This window comes from Paramormyrops kingsleyae, chromosome 1 (assembly GCF_048594095.1).
Source record: "Paramormyrops kingsleyae isolate MSU_618 chromosome 1, PKINGS_0.4, whole genome shotgun sequence".
Lineage (NCBI taxonomy): Eukaryota > Metazoa > Chordata > Actinopteri > Osteoglossiformes > Mormyridae > Paramormyrops > Paramormyrops kingsleyae.
This window is the reverse complement of record NC_132797.1, coordinates 69,800,919-69,818,599: the sequence shown is the minus strand read 5'-3', so window position 1 is coordinate 69,818,599 and position 17,681 is coordinate 69,800,919. Positions and strand designations below refer to the sequence as shown.

The 17,681-nt window shown below is 41.3% G+C and overlaps 1 protein-coding gene across 1 annotated transcript in view; it reads left to right on the top strand.

Annotated features, from left to right (window-relative positions):
- The window catches only part of pcca (propionyl-CoA carboxylase subunit alpha), a 113,118-nt gene that overhangs the window by 50,077 nt on the left and 45,360 nt on the right, over window positions 1–17,681 (top strand). The window contains exons 16-19 of the mRNA XM_023822131.2: window positions 5,605–5,673; window positions 6,469–6,544; window positions 11,985–12,095; window positions 12,719–12,821. Coding sequence (XP_023677899.1) covers window positions 5,605–5,673; window positions 6,469–6,544; window positions 11,985–12,095; window positions 12,719–12,821 — 359 coding nt within the window. The remainder of the gene's footprint in view (window positions 1–5,604; window positions 5,674–6,468; window positions 6,545–11,984; window positions 12,096–12,718; window positions 12,822–17,681) is intronic.

The window sequence follows — 17,681 nt, the reverse complement described above, 5'->3', positions numbered from 1 at the left end:
TATTACAAATAGCAATAATTTTTCGGGTAATTCTTACTGCTGTGCAACATGAACAGCTTATTATTATTGTTGCTCTTGGGATGTTTGAATGTAGCTGACATTTTCTCAGAAATATCCATTGTTCAGTTAAACCATGGTTAACTTATACTGTTGGGTAGTATGACTAGTATTGCTCTCCAAAGATGATGTAGTAGTCTGATGGCAAACATACTTTGTTGTTTTAATTTGGTTCTTAAATGTACATAATTCTTGGTTCTGGCTTCAGAAAGCTTGGCAAAAATGTCAATTTTGTGATGCAACTTTCCACAATATTTGTCCCATATTGTGACTCCCTTGTCTTTGAACATTTGAAGGACAGTCACGGTGGGAGAGCTGATTTGCTCAGTGCTGTCTTTCTGGCCTTAAGTAAACGTAATTAATACCAGGGCTGCAGCAATGTGCCCGGCATTCGCCCGATCAGCTGCAACAGCACCGCTTATTCCTTACACCCTTTCCTTTCCCTATGGATGGTCTGCTCTCCCTTCATGCATAGGCTGAAAGCGGAGCAAGGAGAGAGAGAGAGAGACATTTTGACCATCTTCCGCTGTAGGAAAGCCCACTTAATGCGTCCTTTTTTCTTAACTCTTATTTGAAACTCTGTTAAGCTGCATTTTTATAAGGAAGTGCTTATGTGTTTCTCCACAAGGGGAAGCCTCTAGCTTTGATGAGGTGGGTAACATTCAATTTGGGATTCTTTCAGAGAATTTCTACAGCATAATTTATCCTTCCAAAATGAACTCCCAAATTAATTTAAACGCCGCACAAAAGAGCTGCACCAAGGGAATGACTCACACTGGTGTTGGGCTCATAGCTAAATGAGAACTGTAGCAGTACCTGAGCAGGAAAATTCTCAGAGCAAACTTACCCTGGCAGGTCAGCTGATCTACATGATGTACAGTACCAGTCACGAAAGTTTGGACACGCCAAGCCGCCTACAAAGGGGACTGATCAGTGTCACATCACCTGACCTGGCCACCTGACCTAAAGACAGTAGAAATGGTTTTGTCTTAGTCTGACCGGAGAGTGCAGGGAAAGCGGCCAATGAGAGCTCAGCATATGTGGGACCTCCTTCAGCACAGCTGGAACAGCATCCCAGAGGATGGAGACAGTAGGGTCAGTCAGGCCCTGGAGTAATTGGGGTTAAGTTCAAGGGCCCAATGGTGGCATCACTTTGCCGACCCAGGGATTTGAACCAGCAACCTTCTGAATCCCAACCCACAGAGGTGCACTATCCCCCAACAATTTTTTTTTGTTTAATATCTGGACAGTGCATAATCCATATATGTTATTTTAAAGTTTTGATTTCTCTATAATTGTTATACAATGTACAGAATGATACTGATAAACAGTTCTGTGGGTAGGTGTGTCTAAACTTTTGACTAGCGCTGCAGGAATGGACTCTTTGGACTCTTTCGACTCTTTCCTACAATAGTCAGTCCAGTTCTTCATATGGCTCCCTGACACTTTAGCTAAGCTTATGCATTACACAGTCTGATAGGACCAACAGGCAAAATGTTACATGATCTGTTGGCGTGAAATTTCCTATATTGATTCAAACTGCTTCAAATAAACAAAATACTAAAAATAAATTTGATTTCACTTTCATTCATTTTAATAATCTATTCTCTGTTGTCATCAGGAAAAAAAATGAAGTAATGAAATATTTATAAAACAAAGTAAAATTTTATTTGATTTCTGAGGAACTACTTTTAAATTTACATTTTTTGATGTGTAAAGCCTTCATTGGAAATTTAAAACAATTTTGCTTGAAGTGGTTGGTATATGCACTGAGCTTGTTTTTTTGAATGAGTTTCAAAATCAAAGAGCCTGCATTATATTCCAGTCATGGCTGGTAAGGTTATTCCCATGAATGCTTTAGGATGGTTTAAAAAAAAGTAATAGTGCTTCTCTTATTCAGGTGTTCTAGAAGCAGAAGCTGTTCAGTGTGATGCCTATTGCAGACAGTGCCCCTCGATGGCTGTCAGAGGGATTGGCCGTCAAGAGGGAAAACATACTTGGCAGAACTACACTCTCAGAAAAAAGGGCAAAAAATTGTACCTTTGCTTGTCACTGGGGCTGTACCCTCAAGGGCCTGTCAATTGTAGCCTTAGCTGCAGGTAATTATACCCTTTAAGCTACAGAAATGGACTTTGAGAAACATATCTGTACTATTGATGGTACATTAATGCTGTTTGTACCTTTGGGGTGTTCCTCAGAGTCCATTTCTGTACCTTAAAAGGTACAATTACAAGGGTACAACCCCAGTGACAAGCGAAGGTACAAATTTTTACCCTTTTTTCTGCTGTACAATTTTGAGTTCTGATCGACAGCCATGCACAGAAAACTTAAGTGAATTGATATGAATAGCTATATTGTATATAGAGTGTATCAAAAAGCTTTCTGTTTAAAACGTTTCTGAGTGTAAGGTATGAAACATTTACTTTCCGAGGTTCCCTTTATCTTCCATTAATCTTCAGATCCTTATCATGCGTAGGGTCGCGGAGGGGCCTCGAGCCTATTCTAAGCAGGATGGGATATAAACTCACACCCTATAGATGACGTAGAGATGCCAGCTAGCCTAACTGCATGATTTTTGGACTGTGGGTGGTAGCCAGAGTACTCAAGAGCAACATGCACGGGGGGGGGGGGGGGTGGCATTCAATATTCCTACCATGGAGGTGTGAAGCACCCCCAGAGCACAGTGCCGCCCAAGGAATCATCCTCCCTAACCTTCCCCCTTTTTAGGTTAATTGGACCTTAGGTTATGTTGAGGGGGGAGAAACTTGAAATGAAATGAGGACAAGTAATTAAAGTAAAATGAACAAGTGGTTGGCCAGACACATCTGCAAATCTGTACATAGTGGACCCCCCCCCCCACAGGTCAGCTTAAAAGCAATGAGAGATCAACCTTCAGCATAAGGCAAAAAAATGAATACAGATATTCTCAATGTGAACTCGCACACCCCCCCCCCCCATCCCCCATTCCCGACACCCCCGGTTCACGAAGATGCTGTTTAACATCTTTAATGTGACTGTTGTCAGTGTCATTTGTGGCATAGAAAGCAAGGACACTGCAAAGAAGGAACAGCAAATTAAGTATGAGCGGGGGCCAGTGACGGCCCCACACCCCCACTGAAGTAAACCCCCTATTAATTACATCATTTGAATAATTATTTCCTTGATTTGTTTTTTTTCCCCCTTCCCCTACTTCTCATGTATTTATAAATATAAATATATATATATATATATATATGCATTTTATTTATATATTTTCACCTTGTACCTCTTCTCATGAAAGTTTTCACCATATGGTTGCGGATCAAATAATGTCAAACATTTTGCCCTTGCAAGTTTTTGCAATTTGCAGTTTTCCAACGTGAAACCTGTTGAAAGCACAAGTGATAATGGACATGCTCTACCCCCTACGGTCTTTCTCCCACCGAATCTTTCTTCAATTAATGCTACAGCAGGAGTTTTATGTAATAACACTTGCGCTCGCAAGATGACCACGTGAGCAGGTGGGTCGTAAACAGAAAAAAAGAAAAAAGCTCAGATTTGCTGGTGGTTGTGGCATCTCTGCTAAATGCACTGAATAAGGGTAATGTGACTGAGTCCAGGAAAGCACGTGCTTCGCTTTGTCTATCATGATTGCTTGTAGCAATGAAATTGAAGCCAGCGGGACAGTTGAAGCATTAACAGCTGTACTTGTGTATCTCCATGGTGATCACTTTTGGCCTGTCAAGGGGCCCACCCGTCCCCTCCCTCATGGGCGTTTAATCAAATTGGGGTTTCGCTTGTCAGGTGTACAGAGGCGGCCCGATGGGGGTAGAGACGAGCTCTAAATGAACAGTGAGAGCAGCCCCTGTCTATAACTGGGGAGAGTGTTTAATTTTGCACCCCAAAGTATCTTTTCTTAGAACTAAATTTGGTTTGACCAGAATATATTGCTTCGAGGTACTAGAAATTAAAGGATGGTATTACATATAACCTCCCAGGCTGTCTGTGGATTTAAGTTTTGACACGATTCGTATCCGTAGTACGGGGTGGCTGGATGTTATTGGGCCCATGCACTCTCTGTAGACACGCTTTGTCCATAGAAATTCAGCTTTTTTTAAGGTGGAAAGGGAATGTGTCAAAAAAAAAAATGGTTGGCATGCATCCTACTCGATGAAGCGAGCTCAGCGATGTCTGAGGGCTATGCGGTGGGCGTGGACCGCTGTAGCTCTGACAGATCAGGTGAGGGCAGGCAGGAGTCCCTTGGAAGCCTCTACCTCAGATGTGCTCGAGAGGCAAGGCTACTGGGCTGCGGAGTGTCCCCCCCCAGCCCCCCCCCCAGGATGCAGCTCTGCGTTTATGCATCGCTCATGATCTTTGAATCGGGGAAAGAAAAGCAAACGTCCCGCATGTTTACTGTATCATTTTTAGAAAGCTTTTTACGCGTCTCTGTAAAATGCATCGTTATATTTAGAAATATACATTTATGCTTCCTGAAGAAAAACAGTATCTCTGCAATTCTGGGTTTTCTTTAAGTTCCAGGTTATCGTTTAACGCACTTATAAAATACTGAGAAGTGTTCATAGCTGTATATTTCCACCTACATGCAAAAATTGAATTTTCGGAATTAGGGTCCCTTGTCAGTTTTCATTTATGAAAACGTGCAGTCTAAAAATGTATTTATGCCAAAGTCCAATGTTGGGTTCTGTGTACAGAATTCCAGATTATTTTGGGTTAGGCTTCCTGTGGACTTTTCTGAGGGACAGCAGTCATTTCTTTAGGATCGGCCATTTTATCGCTCATCCTTCACGACGTCAAGCAATTTTGCACGTTTGCTCTTGAGTCTTCTACTGATCAGCTTATGCTAAATGTTTTCTTACCTTCACAGTTCCCCCCTCTGGGACTTTAAGTACCTTTTTTGAAAACTATAAAATATTCATTTTGTTTTTTGGAGTTAAGGTTGAGATTTGAATAATAACAATTCAATTTTCTCAATTGACTTGATGACAATATTTTATTTTTGGTTGCTAGATGATTTGTTTTTGGAATATAGTCCTCTGAATAAACTTAATATTTGTATTAACATTACGTATTACCTTGGATTTCTGTGACATGGTTTGATGGAAAGCAAGTGGAACAGATTTTCAAAAGCAGACACTTACTATTAAATTGTGTGATAAATGATTGCTCTCTTTTTCTTTCTCCTCAACTGTGGTGTAAGTGACATTCAAATACTTTCAAGAGCTGCCTCGTACAATTGTTTAGTTAATTCTAAATTGCTGTTTCTGAGGCAGTGAAAGCAAACACTGCTGTGATGTTTGTTCCCATTACACTCTAACGGAAAATAGCGGATTATTCTTTTGTGTGTCTGTCCAGTGTTTTTTTTTTAATTTTTTTTTTGTTTAAACTTGTTTGAAAGATCACTTTTTAAGGAATATCTGTTAAACGCTCTATAAATTTCAGCTTGTACTGAATATGAATCCATGTATCCTTGTGTTAGATGGTTTGTTTAAATATATGGATTTGTTTGTTCATTTTCAATTTATAATATAATGCACTGTTGCCTTACAGGTCCGTGTTGACAGTGGGATTCAGGAAGGGAGTGACATCAGCATTTACTATGACCCAATGATCTCCAAAGTTAGTAATCAAAATTTTGCTCTAAGCATTTATGTTTATTGTGTGTGAATTCTGATATTATTTGGGTGTCTTTTTCAAATATTCAGGTTCTGTATAAAATCTTTGATTGCATATGGATGGTAGCAATGCCACTATTAATTCAGATATAAAAACAAAAACATGAAGATCTATCTTGTTATTCTTTTTTAAACTTCAGCCAAGTCATGTAATTATACCATGACACTCTATTTAATAAAAATCAGATTAAAATAAACCTTTAATATTGATATTTATGTTTGAAGCAAAGGTGCTATATCAAGAACGGTGAACATTTTTGTCATGGCTAGAGTGAAGCTGTACTAATGTGTTTGATAATTAGTCTCTGGAGAGCAGACTGCTGGGATTCACCAGTACAGGAGGTATCTTTTGTTCAATGTAAATTCAATCACTGGCAACAATATGTTCCTGCTTTGAACCACCTGCATGCAGTTTAATGGTGAGTGGGGGAGTTTAGACTTGCATATACGCATGCTGAAACCATATCACTGTGCTGCACCTGGAGAAAATGCATTTAGCGACAGAAGTGAGACTATGAGGGCGCGTCTTAATATGTCCTAATGCCATTTTTTTTTTGTTTTTGTTTTTAACCCTGAACGGTGTGTTAAAATGTGGTTAGTCAGTCCTTGTAATATTCCAAGATTGCTACAATGTGTCACCAGTAGAAGTGGGGGGAAAAAAAACAAGGAAGAAATCTCAGCGGCACAGTGTCACTGTAAGTGTAATTTGAATCTTTGGTGGTTCTCTCCCCGTCTGCAGTTGGTTACATATGGCTCCACCCGCGCTGAAGCACTACAGAGAATGGTGGAGGCTCTTGACAGTTATGTCATACAAGGTGAGCAGTACAGATCCTGGTGTGGTAGGCTGGCGCAAATTAAAGGGAAACAGCTGGAACGGGTTATAATTAACAAATTGAATATGATTTTGCTTATTAACTTGAAATTAAAACACAGAAAAGGCTGGCATTAATTAGCTAGAAAGTATTTAATTTAGAAGGAGCCTTTTTTCTGTTAATCCTTGGCCAGAGAGTGTTGGCCTCGTGCTCCAGGGCCCAGGAAGTGACATCTGTTAGCTTGTATCTTCCATCTTTTTTCTGTCTAGTGTTGCTATTTATTTCATTGTAGGTTTTGCAATTGACTTGAGTAGCATTTTAGCTATCAGTGGTAACTTTTTAATTTAATCTTATTTCTTTTTTTGCCGATTCAGGTCATTCATGAAATTGTTCATCTTCCACCTGTGTGTGTTTGAATTGTCGAGTTGTTTGTATATCTCAGGAAATAGCTTAGATATTTTTTTGGATTTGGGGGGGGGGGAATCATCTACATATCTTCAGATGCCATATTACTGAAGTGGTGGCTTCTAACGGGTGAGAAATAATGAGAGCATATGTACGTGGAGCGCTTTCCCAGTCCGACACAAAGAGTAAATGACATGGGCGGCAGGACGGTGTGGCTGCAGCAGGTGCCCCTGTCAGCGCCACTCCTGGCCAGGAGGAAAGGTCATTCTCACACATCCCGCACGTCCAGCAGGTGGGACAAAAGCCTGAATTAATAATGCTGAGGAGCATAGCAGTGGGACACCGGGAGGAGGCGGGGGTGGGGGCCAGGGGGGGGGGGTCACTGAAATGAGTTTAAGCCTATGTTGTTAGCTAGTCCCCATCAGAGCTATCCTGGTGTACTAAATTCAAGATGCTTACGAAGATTTTTCTTTATCTCAGTGGCGTAAAAGAAAATGGGATAATTGTATAAGAACTGAAAGAATTCTGTGGTAGATTTTATAGAAGGTCACTTAAAGATCTGTAATTGCGGCGAATGTTAAAATTTTACAAGCGTGACTGTGGCTTCGTTATAGTGTTAGCGCTATCGATAAGTGTCGATGCGGCATCCTTGGGCACGTGTGTTCCATGTTAGCCCTGTACCTTGTTACCGGTGACATGTTCACTCTTCCGGTACAAGATGTGTGTGAAATGGTTGTTAAAGGCCAGTGACATGACGGAGGTGTTTGTGTAAATAGGAGTTGGAAGCGCTGAACCAGTGATGAAGTGTGAAAGTGAAGCAATTAGCAACGTTAAGTGGGTGTCAGCTCAGGGAATTCAAAACTCTGTGGTGATTACAAAAGTTTAATATTTATTAAACGCCAGACCTAATTTTGTCTGACCGCACTCTGTTAGTAATTATATATCGGGAGCTTGGAGAAGGGAAGGAAAGAACAGGCAGGGAAAATATAAATGAATAGAAGTCGTTTAATATTTTACTGGTCATAGTTTAAATTGCACCCATAGTTTGTATGAGTATTATTAGAATAATGGTACTGTGTAATGTATGTGTTTGGCTTGAAGTAATGAAGAATTTGCACACTGCTTCACCTATTTCTATATGCTATTGTGATTTGCTTGAAAGTGGAAAACATGAGACCGTTGAGGGCTAGACTTTTGACTACGCTTTACAGCTCCGCCATAGTGAAGGTATCTGTTAAGCAAGCAAAAAATGTAACAACATAATTGGCTGCAGTCACAGGGTATTTATCAGCGTTTGATATGGTAAAAAATATTGGCATTTAATCAGGACGATGGGCCTTTGACTTCAGCTGGGGACAGTATGAATTATTGCAATGAATTGGGTGCGCTTATTCTGCCAATATATATGTTGAGTGTATGATTTAATATATATCTTTACTTTTTTTATGTAGTGTACTCTGTTGCACATTGATTACATCTTTTACATATTGTTTCCTTCATGTTTGTATTGCATCAGCTTTGGGAGCCAGCAGTGTAACTCTTGTGTGTACAATTTTTTGGAAAGGCTTTCTGAAATCATGCCTAAAAGCATATAGATTTACATGTATATGCTGCATGCAATTTCATTTGCAGCATCGTATTATAAATTTGATGGGGCTCTGGATTTAAATGTTACTTTTACTGCTTAATATATAAGAATCCATTCATTACATAGATGTGTATGTATCCCAGTCCCCAGCCGCTGTGTATCACCCAGGTCAAGTACTTTTAAAAATAACTGAGTGCAAAAAAAGCCGTGGTCCTAGAGAATCCATTGTGGGCATTTCACACACACAATGGCCCTTTTACACAATTGAACAGATACTGCAGCATCTGTTGTCTATACTGTTACAGTGGTGTAGTACCTAATCGAAGGCTTCCACAGACATTTAAGGGAACTTGATTTTTTTTTAAAGTTATCTTTTTAAGAATGTGCCACCTTATTTAGTATTATTATTATTACTAGTAGTAGTAGTAGTAATAGTATCCTTAGTGTTATTATTATAACTATTATTATTTTATTTTTTTAGCTGCATCCTGATCTCTTTCCTGTCTTTACTCCTTGATGCCCTCTTTCCCCCTTTCTTTCGCTGTGGTAGTGCGTGCTTTGGTTGCTCCCTGTCCACTGCTCCCTGTCCACTGCTCCCTGTCCACTGCTCCCTGTCCACTGCTGCCATGTGTAGAAATCTGTTGCCCTGCTTCACCCCTTTCGGTGATATAACCTTGCGAAAGGCAGAGCCGTAAGTGCGCACGCGCGGATCAGCCCCCGCCACCTTTGCATGCTCCCCACGCCTCCTCCTCCCCCCTTTGTGATGCAACTGCAAGGACCAACTTTTTTTTGCGTGAGCTCCATTGCCTTGATTTAAGAATTTAGGGAAAAACTGGTTTCCCTCCTGCATTACTTTTGCAACAGGACTGAAAAGTCCTCCTTACGTAAGATAAAATACCTGTTGCTCATTTTAGACCAGTGTGATCAGCAGTTTATGAAGCAACGGACATATTTCTTCCATTTCTATAATTTAAAAATTTAAAATTTACTTTTTAACTTGAATTTTTGTGATGATAAAAAATGGCTTTCCCTTTAAAATCCCTTGTGTTAGAATTGCTTTTGGCATGAGAATAGTAAAATAGATTAATCAAATTCTATTATTGAGTTTTTGTGTATTATTGTAATGAAAAATGTTATTGAGGTGAAAGTGTAGTTTTCCTTTATTTTGAATTCCCGCCTTCTATCGATGAACATGGTCTCTTTTCTTTTTCTTTTCTAATTTCCCATTTTTATGAAATGAGCACTATTTATTCTCTCTGTTCCATCCTTTTGAATGTGCAGGGCTCAATGTCTGGTCAGTATTTTTCAAACAGCAGGCAGTCCCAGGCAGGCTGTCGGAGGGTCATCATTCTTTGGTCTCTCTGTTGCTCACACACAGATGGAGACCTCCTGACCTTTGACTGAGGTCATTTTTAAATTACATATTTTCAGATTCGTCTTTTTGGCTGGGGGTTTTGAAACAGAACATTCCAGATGGAAAAATGTCACTTGCAAATCTGTAGTATCTGTTGAGATTTGGACCAGTTCATTATTATTTTTTTTTCCCTTCAATGAATCAGAATTTCATGATCTGCTTTTTATTCTCATGTAAGAATGCCCCCCCCCCCCATTTTTAAGCTAAGAGGCCTGGCTGTGAGGAATAAATTGCTTTTAGTAAACATTTTGGCAAATGTCCAGTACTTCCTAGGCAAATCTGAGCAGCCATTTTTTTTGAAGCTTTGCGTACTGTTTTAGACGCAAATCAGACTGCAGTTTGGCTGGTTTTGATGAAATGCAATCATTGCAATATACCGCATGTTAAATGAGAGTTGAGTTACATTTACATTTAAATACACGATTAAAAAATTTTTGAACATCCGTGCTCGCCAGATTATGGTGCTCTGTTGCTCTGATTAACTACTGATGTAATGCTTAAATTGCTACATGAATATTGTACATGTAAGTAGCGTTGTAACATTAATGTAATGCTTAAGTAGCTACATGAATATTGTACATGTAAGTAGCATTGTAGCATTGACGTTATGGTTAAATAGCTACATAAATCTTGTACATGTAAGTAGCATTAATGTAACTGTTAAATAGCTACATGAATACTGTAAATGCACATAGCATTGTACCATCAAACATCTTCAGTTAGTAGATTTGTTTAGGATGAGTTTTACAGAGTTTCCCATGTAGTGTTCTTCCGTTTTTCGATGATCGTTCAAGGAGCATAATAATAGAGTAGCTGGTGAGTTGAGAATTAGGATACTTCTGGTAGTGTTTGATATAAGGGCTGTTCGGCTAATCAGTTGCTTCAGCGAAATCCCCCACATCTGCCATCGACCATCATCTCGCCAGGGATCCAGGGGGTGCAGTGAGGGACGCGGGGCTATCTGCTTTCTCCACGTCATGCTTATCGGGCCACACGCCTGCCGATCCCAGCCAGCAGCACACGAACAGAGAGAGAGGGGGAGAGAGAGATTTCACTTAATGCACGAGATACCCATGAATTTTTTATTTATGAAAAATGGATTTTCACCCTCTCTGTTTGTTCCGAGATGCGTGTCACAATGGAGTTTTAGTCCAGCACAATGCATTTGGTGACATAAAGAGTCTAGGACAGGGGGCTCTGTCTCAGACGCTGCATTTAGGAAGGGTGGTTAGTGGGGGATGGTCTGCCGTGAATGGTTATTAGGCGGTCGAGGGGCACTCAAAAGGGTCCCAGTGACCCAAGCAAAACCCTGGACTCCAGGTGGCCGGGGGATGGCTGGTCTTGTTTTAATCATACCGTCAAAGTCTGCCATTGAAGTGGTGGTGCGAGATTGGGGGGGGGCAGGGCATTGTCGCCTGTCACTCAGGTTGGACCCGATTCCATGTGTCGATCTGCCTGGGCCACACAGTTGGCTGGGGGGGGGGAGCTTCAGCAGCTAGGCCTGTATGCATATCGCTGGCTGGGGGCAGGGGGTGGGGGGGAGATGATTCAGGGCTTTCAGGCCTCCAGTGTTGACATTGTTTGATACTGTTGCTCTCGTTGCTGCTGTTGCAGGGAAGCCCTCTTCAGCACTTAACTGATTTATTCAGATTTGTTTGGAATGGGCCATGCAGGGAACTGAATGCTGGGGAACCGTGGCATAGAATGTGGTGAAATAGAACTGAGGGACCGAGGGGGGGGGGGGGGCTCTCACTCATGGTCTTGAGACAAAAGAGTAGCACTCAATACCTCAGTAACTACTCTTCAAATCTTAAATCTCCTCTGTACTTGTACCATTGACTTTTCCCCTTAAGCTGTTATTACCAATGTAGTAGCATTTACTTTTGTTTGTGTATGTATTATTTTTTTTTGTCTTACAATATTTATCTCTCAGTCAATATTTTGGAGACTTCAGCCGATGGCTTTTTGCGCGTCCTGTGACCAAAGGGGCTTAGTGACTTGTCGGAGTGACTAAATCTCAGGGATTCCATCCTCAGGAGTGACACACAATATTCCGCTGCTGCGAGAGGTGATCACACACCCCCGCTTCATCTCTGGAGACATCAGCACAAAGTTCCTCCAAGAGGTGTACCCGGAAGGCTTCAAAGGTGGGCCATTGTCTCACGCAAACACTCAGGTTGATTTACTGTTTCTTAAATTGTAACCAATTGGTTTGTTCCTGTGCGCAGTACGGGTGTTGAACAGCCTCACTGAATCATTTTAATTTAATCGTTTCAATTGTGAGTGCATACTTGCATCTTGTGATTTATTTTTTTGTGACCTTATTTAACTGTGATCTTAAGACTTACAATAACAGTAAGAGATATGTGATAGAATTCTTTGGCAATTAAATGGTAACATCCGTCATCCGTATTGAACAATATAATCCTGAAATAATTTAACCAAATTACATGTACAATAATAGGCGACGTCTTAAGATTCTCTTAAAACAAATTTATGTCTTTTCCCTCTCTGTAGGGATCTACTTGAGTTCATTGAACTAAATGTGCCATTTTCACTTTGGATAGTGTCGCTGCACACCGTCATTGTGCACGGTAACTCATGGTTAGAAACCTTTTATCAGCATCTGGCTGCTGTTTTTTGGGCACTGCTGTATTGTTTGAGTTATATGACTCTTCTCAAGCTGTACTTTTCTGCCATCACTCTTCGGTTTATTTTTTATTTTTTTGGGTGTTTTTTTTTGTCTTTTTCTGTACCCTCGGACCTCCAGGTCACCAGCTGTCAGATTCTGAGAGGAGGGAGCTGGTTGCCACTGCTGCTTCTGTCTTTGTGGTGGCACAGATTCGCTCCCAGAGATTCCTCGGGAACCTCAGGTAAGTGAACCAAGACCGACGCTGGCCCGCACAGATGTTCGACCCCCCCCCCCCCCCCCCTCCCCACGTGTCGTCAATCCTGCAGTAACTGAAGCAGTCTTCCAATTAACTTTGAGTTTAAGTGTGGAGCGTGGGTGTTGCGACTGAAGTTCGGCAACCATATGCTCAGGTGCTATTCACCTTCTCCATTTTCACAGTCCCTTGTTCTTTGTCGTCAGTTAGCTTATCTGTTTTGTATTAGACAGGGGTCACAACGTGGCAGATTCTGACGGACATTGTAATCAAAATGCATCACGTTTAACATAGTTTCTTCGACTACGCTTTACATGACGTGCACCTTCATAATGCATTCATAGAACATTCATAGATCATTCAGTGCACCTTCATAATGCATTCATAGAACATTCATAAGCATCAAGTATACCATAACATCCTAACATACCTTAACAGGTTCAGTATACATTAATAACAAACATTATAGAATGTACATTAAAGTTGTTCAGGTATGTTAAGATCTTGCGGTATACTTACATACTGCTTAAGAATGCATTATGAATGCATTATAAACTGGCACTGAATGTTCTTTGCATGCATTATAAAGGCATTATGAATGTGCAGTTAATGTAAAGCGTTACAATATTTTTTTTCGTTTTTTACTACATTCACAGATGACACAAAAACCCAGTAAGCTACTTGAGCGAAAGCTGAGTTGACCCTTACATGGCACCCTTAGTTACTGAAAACGGCTGTACCTTGTCTAGGAATTTAATTTAATTCTTGAATTTAAGGATAATTCACACAGCATTTGAACATTCTTTTTTTTGGGTGTGAAACTGCATGAATATAAATGTTGCCACCAATATCAAAGTTATAGTGTTATATTATGTATAAAAAGCAGACTTGATAGGTTTGGTGTGCTCGCGTGTATGTGCTCGCGTGTGTGTGCTCGCGTGTGTGTGCTCGCGTGTGTGTGCTCGCGTGTGTGTGTGTGTGCGTGTGTGCTTGTATGTGTGTGTGTGCTTGTGTATGTGTGTGTGTGTGCTCGTATGCGTGTGTGTGTGTGTGTGTGTGTGTGTATTTATGTGTGTGTGCTTGTATGTGTGTGTCTATGTGCTCTTCTGTGTGTTTGTGCTCGTGTGTGTCATTGTTGGGATTAGGTTTATGTCCATAGACATGAATGGAAATTCCCCACAAAGATATAAATACATGGACTGTCTGTGTGTGTGTTTCTTTTACATTTCAAAATACTGTACTTCTCTGTATTATATTTTGCTTTGTCAGATATAGAAAATGTTATACTTGTATTCCTTTTGGAGTAAGATATCCAGTACAGCTTACAGTCAGGTATTTTTCTTGCAGCTTGCGATTTTGTTTTTGCTGCTGAGATACATATGGCATCGTAGTTCGCTGGTTGGCACGATAGCCTCACACCTCCTGCGATGGTGGTCGGGTCCCACCCCCGGATTTACGTGTGACGTTTACATGTTCTACCTCCTATTGGTGCAGCTTTCCTCGAGGCGCCGTGACTCTTCTGTGCCCCAAATGCAATAAGTTAGTTGAGCTGGTGCCTCTCCGTCGCCCGTAGTGTCCATGTATCTTGTGATGGACTGTCAAAGGCAGCGCTAGGAGCAATAGCTTTTGGCTGACATCAGGACCTTTGTATTATTTAACGAAATATAAGTTCCTTGCGAATCCTTGGCAAGTCAAATTAATTATGGGTGTTAATGCCTTTAACCTCAGATAACCTGCCTAACCTTCCAGTCTATATTTGGAAAATGCAGGCAAACTTATTCATTTCCCTGGAAACCCATTAATCGCCTTGACTCTCCAGCATGAAGACATCAAAGTCAGCACCTATCGATTGTGAAGGATTTCTTTTTAACCTTCTTCCAGCATTTGTGGAAGCTGCATCAGGAAAAGACCGCTACAAAATGTGATTAGAGTAACACCGTCCTGCTCCTGGTATTTTTCAGAAGACAGTACAGTTATGTGCGTCCGTTGCCGGACACTCCCTGCAATTGGTCTGCTTCTGTTTCCTGTTGTGAAGAACGGGGTAGGACAGTAGGGGCCTTAATACAGGGGCAGAAACACCCCCGTGCGAGGCCTCCTATCTGAACCTGACAGTGACCCATCAGTGGTTTCCCTTAGTTTCAAAGGTCTGCAAAGCTGGCGGCTCTTCATCCAGTGCTACCGGCCCCCTGGGGTCACCAGGGGTCATCGGCAAGAGTGGGTATTTAAGTCCCGTATGCCGATAATGGGACACGCACATTTCCTGCAGGAAATGGCTTTGAGTGATTGATGAGGTGCTCATTGTTAACTCCCAGCTCTCATTTGTTTAACTTTCCCCTATTTACTTTGTGACGCAAGGGCAAAGATTGACACCCACACCCCGTGCGCATTTCAGAGGCGTGCACGCCGGCGTATTGCGACCCCGCATGCCACCATTCCGGGCGTCGGATCACCAAGCGCCGACACGCTTACACGTGTGTACCACAGCTTGGCACGAGAGTTGTTTTTATTGAAAGGTGCGCAGGATTGGGCCTGGATGGTGGGTGGGGCAGTGGGTGGTGGGCGGATAGCCTTCAGGTGTGGCTCTAATGCGTATCTCATGGGCGCAGTAATGCTGCGATGCTGCGAGGCTCGATGGCATTCGGCAGTGCTTGTGTTGGCAGGGCTGAGTATTTTCCTCTGATCTCTGTGGAATGAGGCTTTCATCTTTCTTTTGAATGGGTGAAGAGGTGCTGCCCTGTGTCCCCATTCCAGATCATAATATTTTTCTGAAAATGATTTACATCCAATACAGAGAATACTCCCCAAACATTACAGAAGAACCATGCACATTACTTTCAGTAAAATGGTTCTTTTGTATGATTATCTTGTAACGGCACATTTAAGAGAAAAGTTTCACACAGAGCTTTTTTTTTGTAAGATTTATATATCGCCATGTTTGCTTCCTAACAAGTACAAATCTCCAGACCCACTGGAAAGGCACACATGCTTTTTGAATGTGTACATAAAGTCGCGTCCAAAAAAATGGATTAAGTTCCGACTTTGCAAATAAAATATTTTAGCCAACCTTGCTTTCTAGGAAAGATTTTCTGGAATTATCAGGGACCAGCAAGGGCATTGGAGACTGGTTGATATTGAGGGTCACAACTTAATAATTTTAAAAGCAAACAGATACTTTTTTATTTTCAGGGGACGGGCAGGGGTATGGCAAATGAAGCCAAATTAAACATTGAGGAGTACATGTCACCCCATTCTCTCCCAGTTCCTACTTCCCTGGAGACCAGCATATATCTTCTCCATGTATACCTGCGGAGCACATCTCTGTGCCGTGTACAGTAGGCCCTCTGTCTTGGGGGGCGGGGGCGGGGGGGGGGCATTAAGCCCTCTGCCCCTGGAAGACCAGCAGTGGGTCAGCCCAAACCAGGGGCCACTGTTGACCTTTAGTGGGTCTGTTGATTTATTCTAATAAGTACTCTGCTTTTGACAGGTTAAAAGCTGACCTTTGGTGCCCAGAAGATGTCTCTGTGTCACCGTCCTTGTGTTACCTGTCTGCTTTTATCGGCAGGGAAATAAAATGTAAATTAAATGCAGCATAAAAATAGGTGATGGGCTTGTACCTCTCATTCCTGTGTTTTAAGCGCCTATTTATTTATTTTATAGCCCTTTTAGTGCTGCTGCGTTGGATACGGCGAAGGCTGGTTGCAGTAAGTGAACCAGGGCAGCATATAATTTCATGTTTAGAGGAGCATTAGCTAGCATTTGAGCTGGTTACGCACGAAACAGCTGTCCCAAGTCTGTCACCGTCAACGCAGCACTTGTGTGGCTGCCGCGTGGTGTATTACTTGCAAGGTTTGTTTGGTTTCATCCATGTTTATGATGCTGTAGATGTGAAACTGTCTCCCCCCCCCCTCCCAAAACTCGATAAGAGATTCTGTTGCCTTTGATCTGGTTTTGTTCTTGACGAGCCTCAATATGTCATTGTTGCATTTGTGCCTGGGCTCCCCTGCTCTGATTGGCTGAGGGCTCTGCACACTTCATCAGTATTATTGTAATTCTATTTTTTCCCCGTACTTTATTTGGCAGCTGCTGCACCCCACTGGCAAAGTCTATTCATGCCTGTCTTCCGTCTCTGCAGCCGCTGCACAATTGATTTCTCTCTTCTTGCCCTACCCCCCCCCAACCCCAATTCATTTTGGATCGTTCAATATGAAACATTTTAATTTCTGTTCATACAAGCACTTCAGTGACAATCAGTGTGTGTGTCTGTTTTTTTTTTTTTTATAATCTTTTTCCACCCTTCTTTTTTTAACAAGTGGATTGTAAATAAGTATCATGGCACTATTGTTTGCCTGTTTTCAGATGCTAACATTTATAACTGGACAAAATAAGTTTACCTCTGCGGTATTTTTCAAATGATAAATACGAGTCCCATGGTAATGATTTTTTTTTTACCGGGAAGACCATACTTAATCTCATATTAATTTAAGACCATCTTAAATTACCCTAATACTGGTGCATCCAATCTTGGTTTTCATATACATGACTTAACTCGGTGCATGTTTGCTATGATCTCGGTGTCAGAGGCTGTTATGGCGTGCCTATTTAGGATGATAAAGGGGATAGAGTATTTTTTTGGCCAATAAGTACCTATTTGGTATGTATCTGTTTTGGTAAAAGAAATCCCTTATTTAAAATCTTTTTTATATAGTTATAAATTGGTATAGATTATGACTTAACTTTTTATTGTAGTTTGCGAAGAATAGCTTTGGCAGAGAATTATTTATCTGAATTTCTGTCTAGCTACAGTTCTGTTGGTTAATTGTTCAGTATGTAGACCAGGCCTTTTATCGC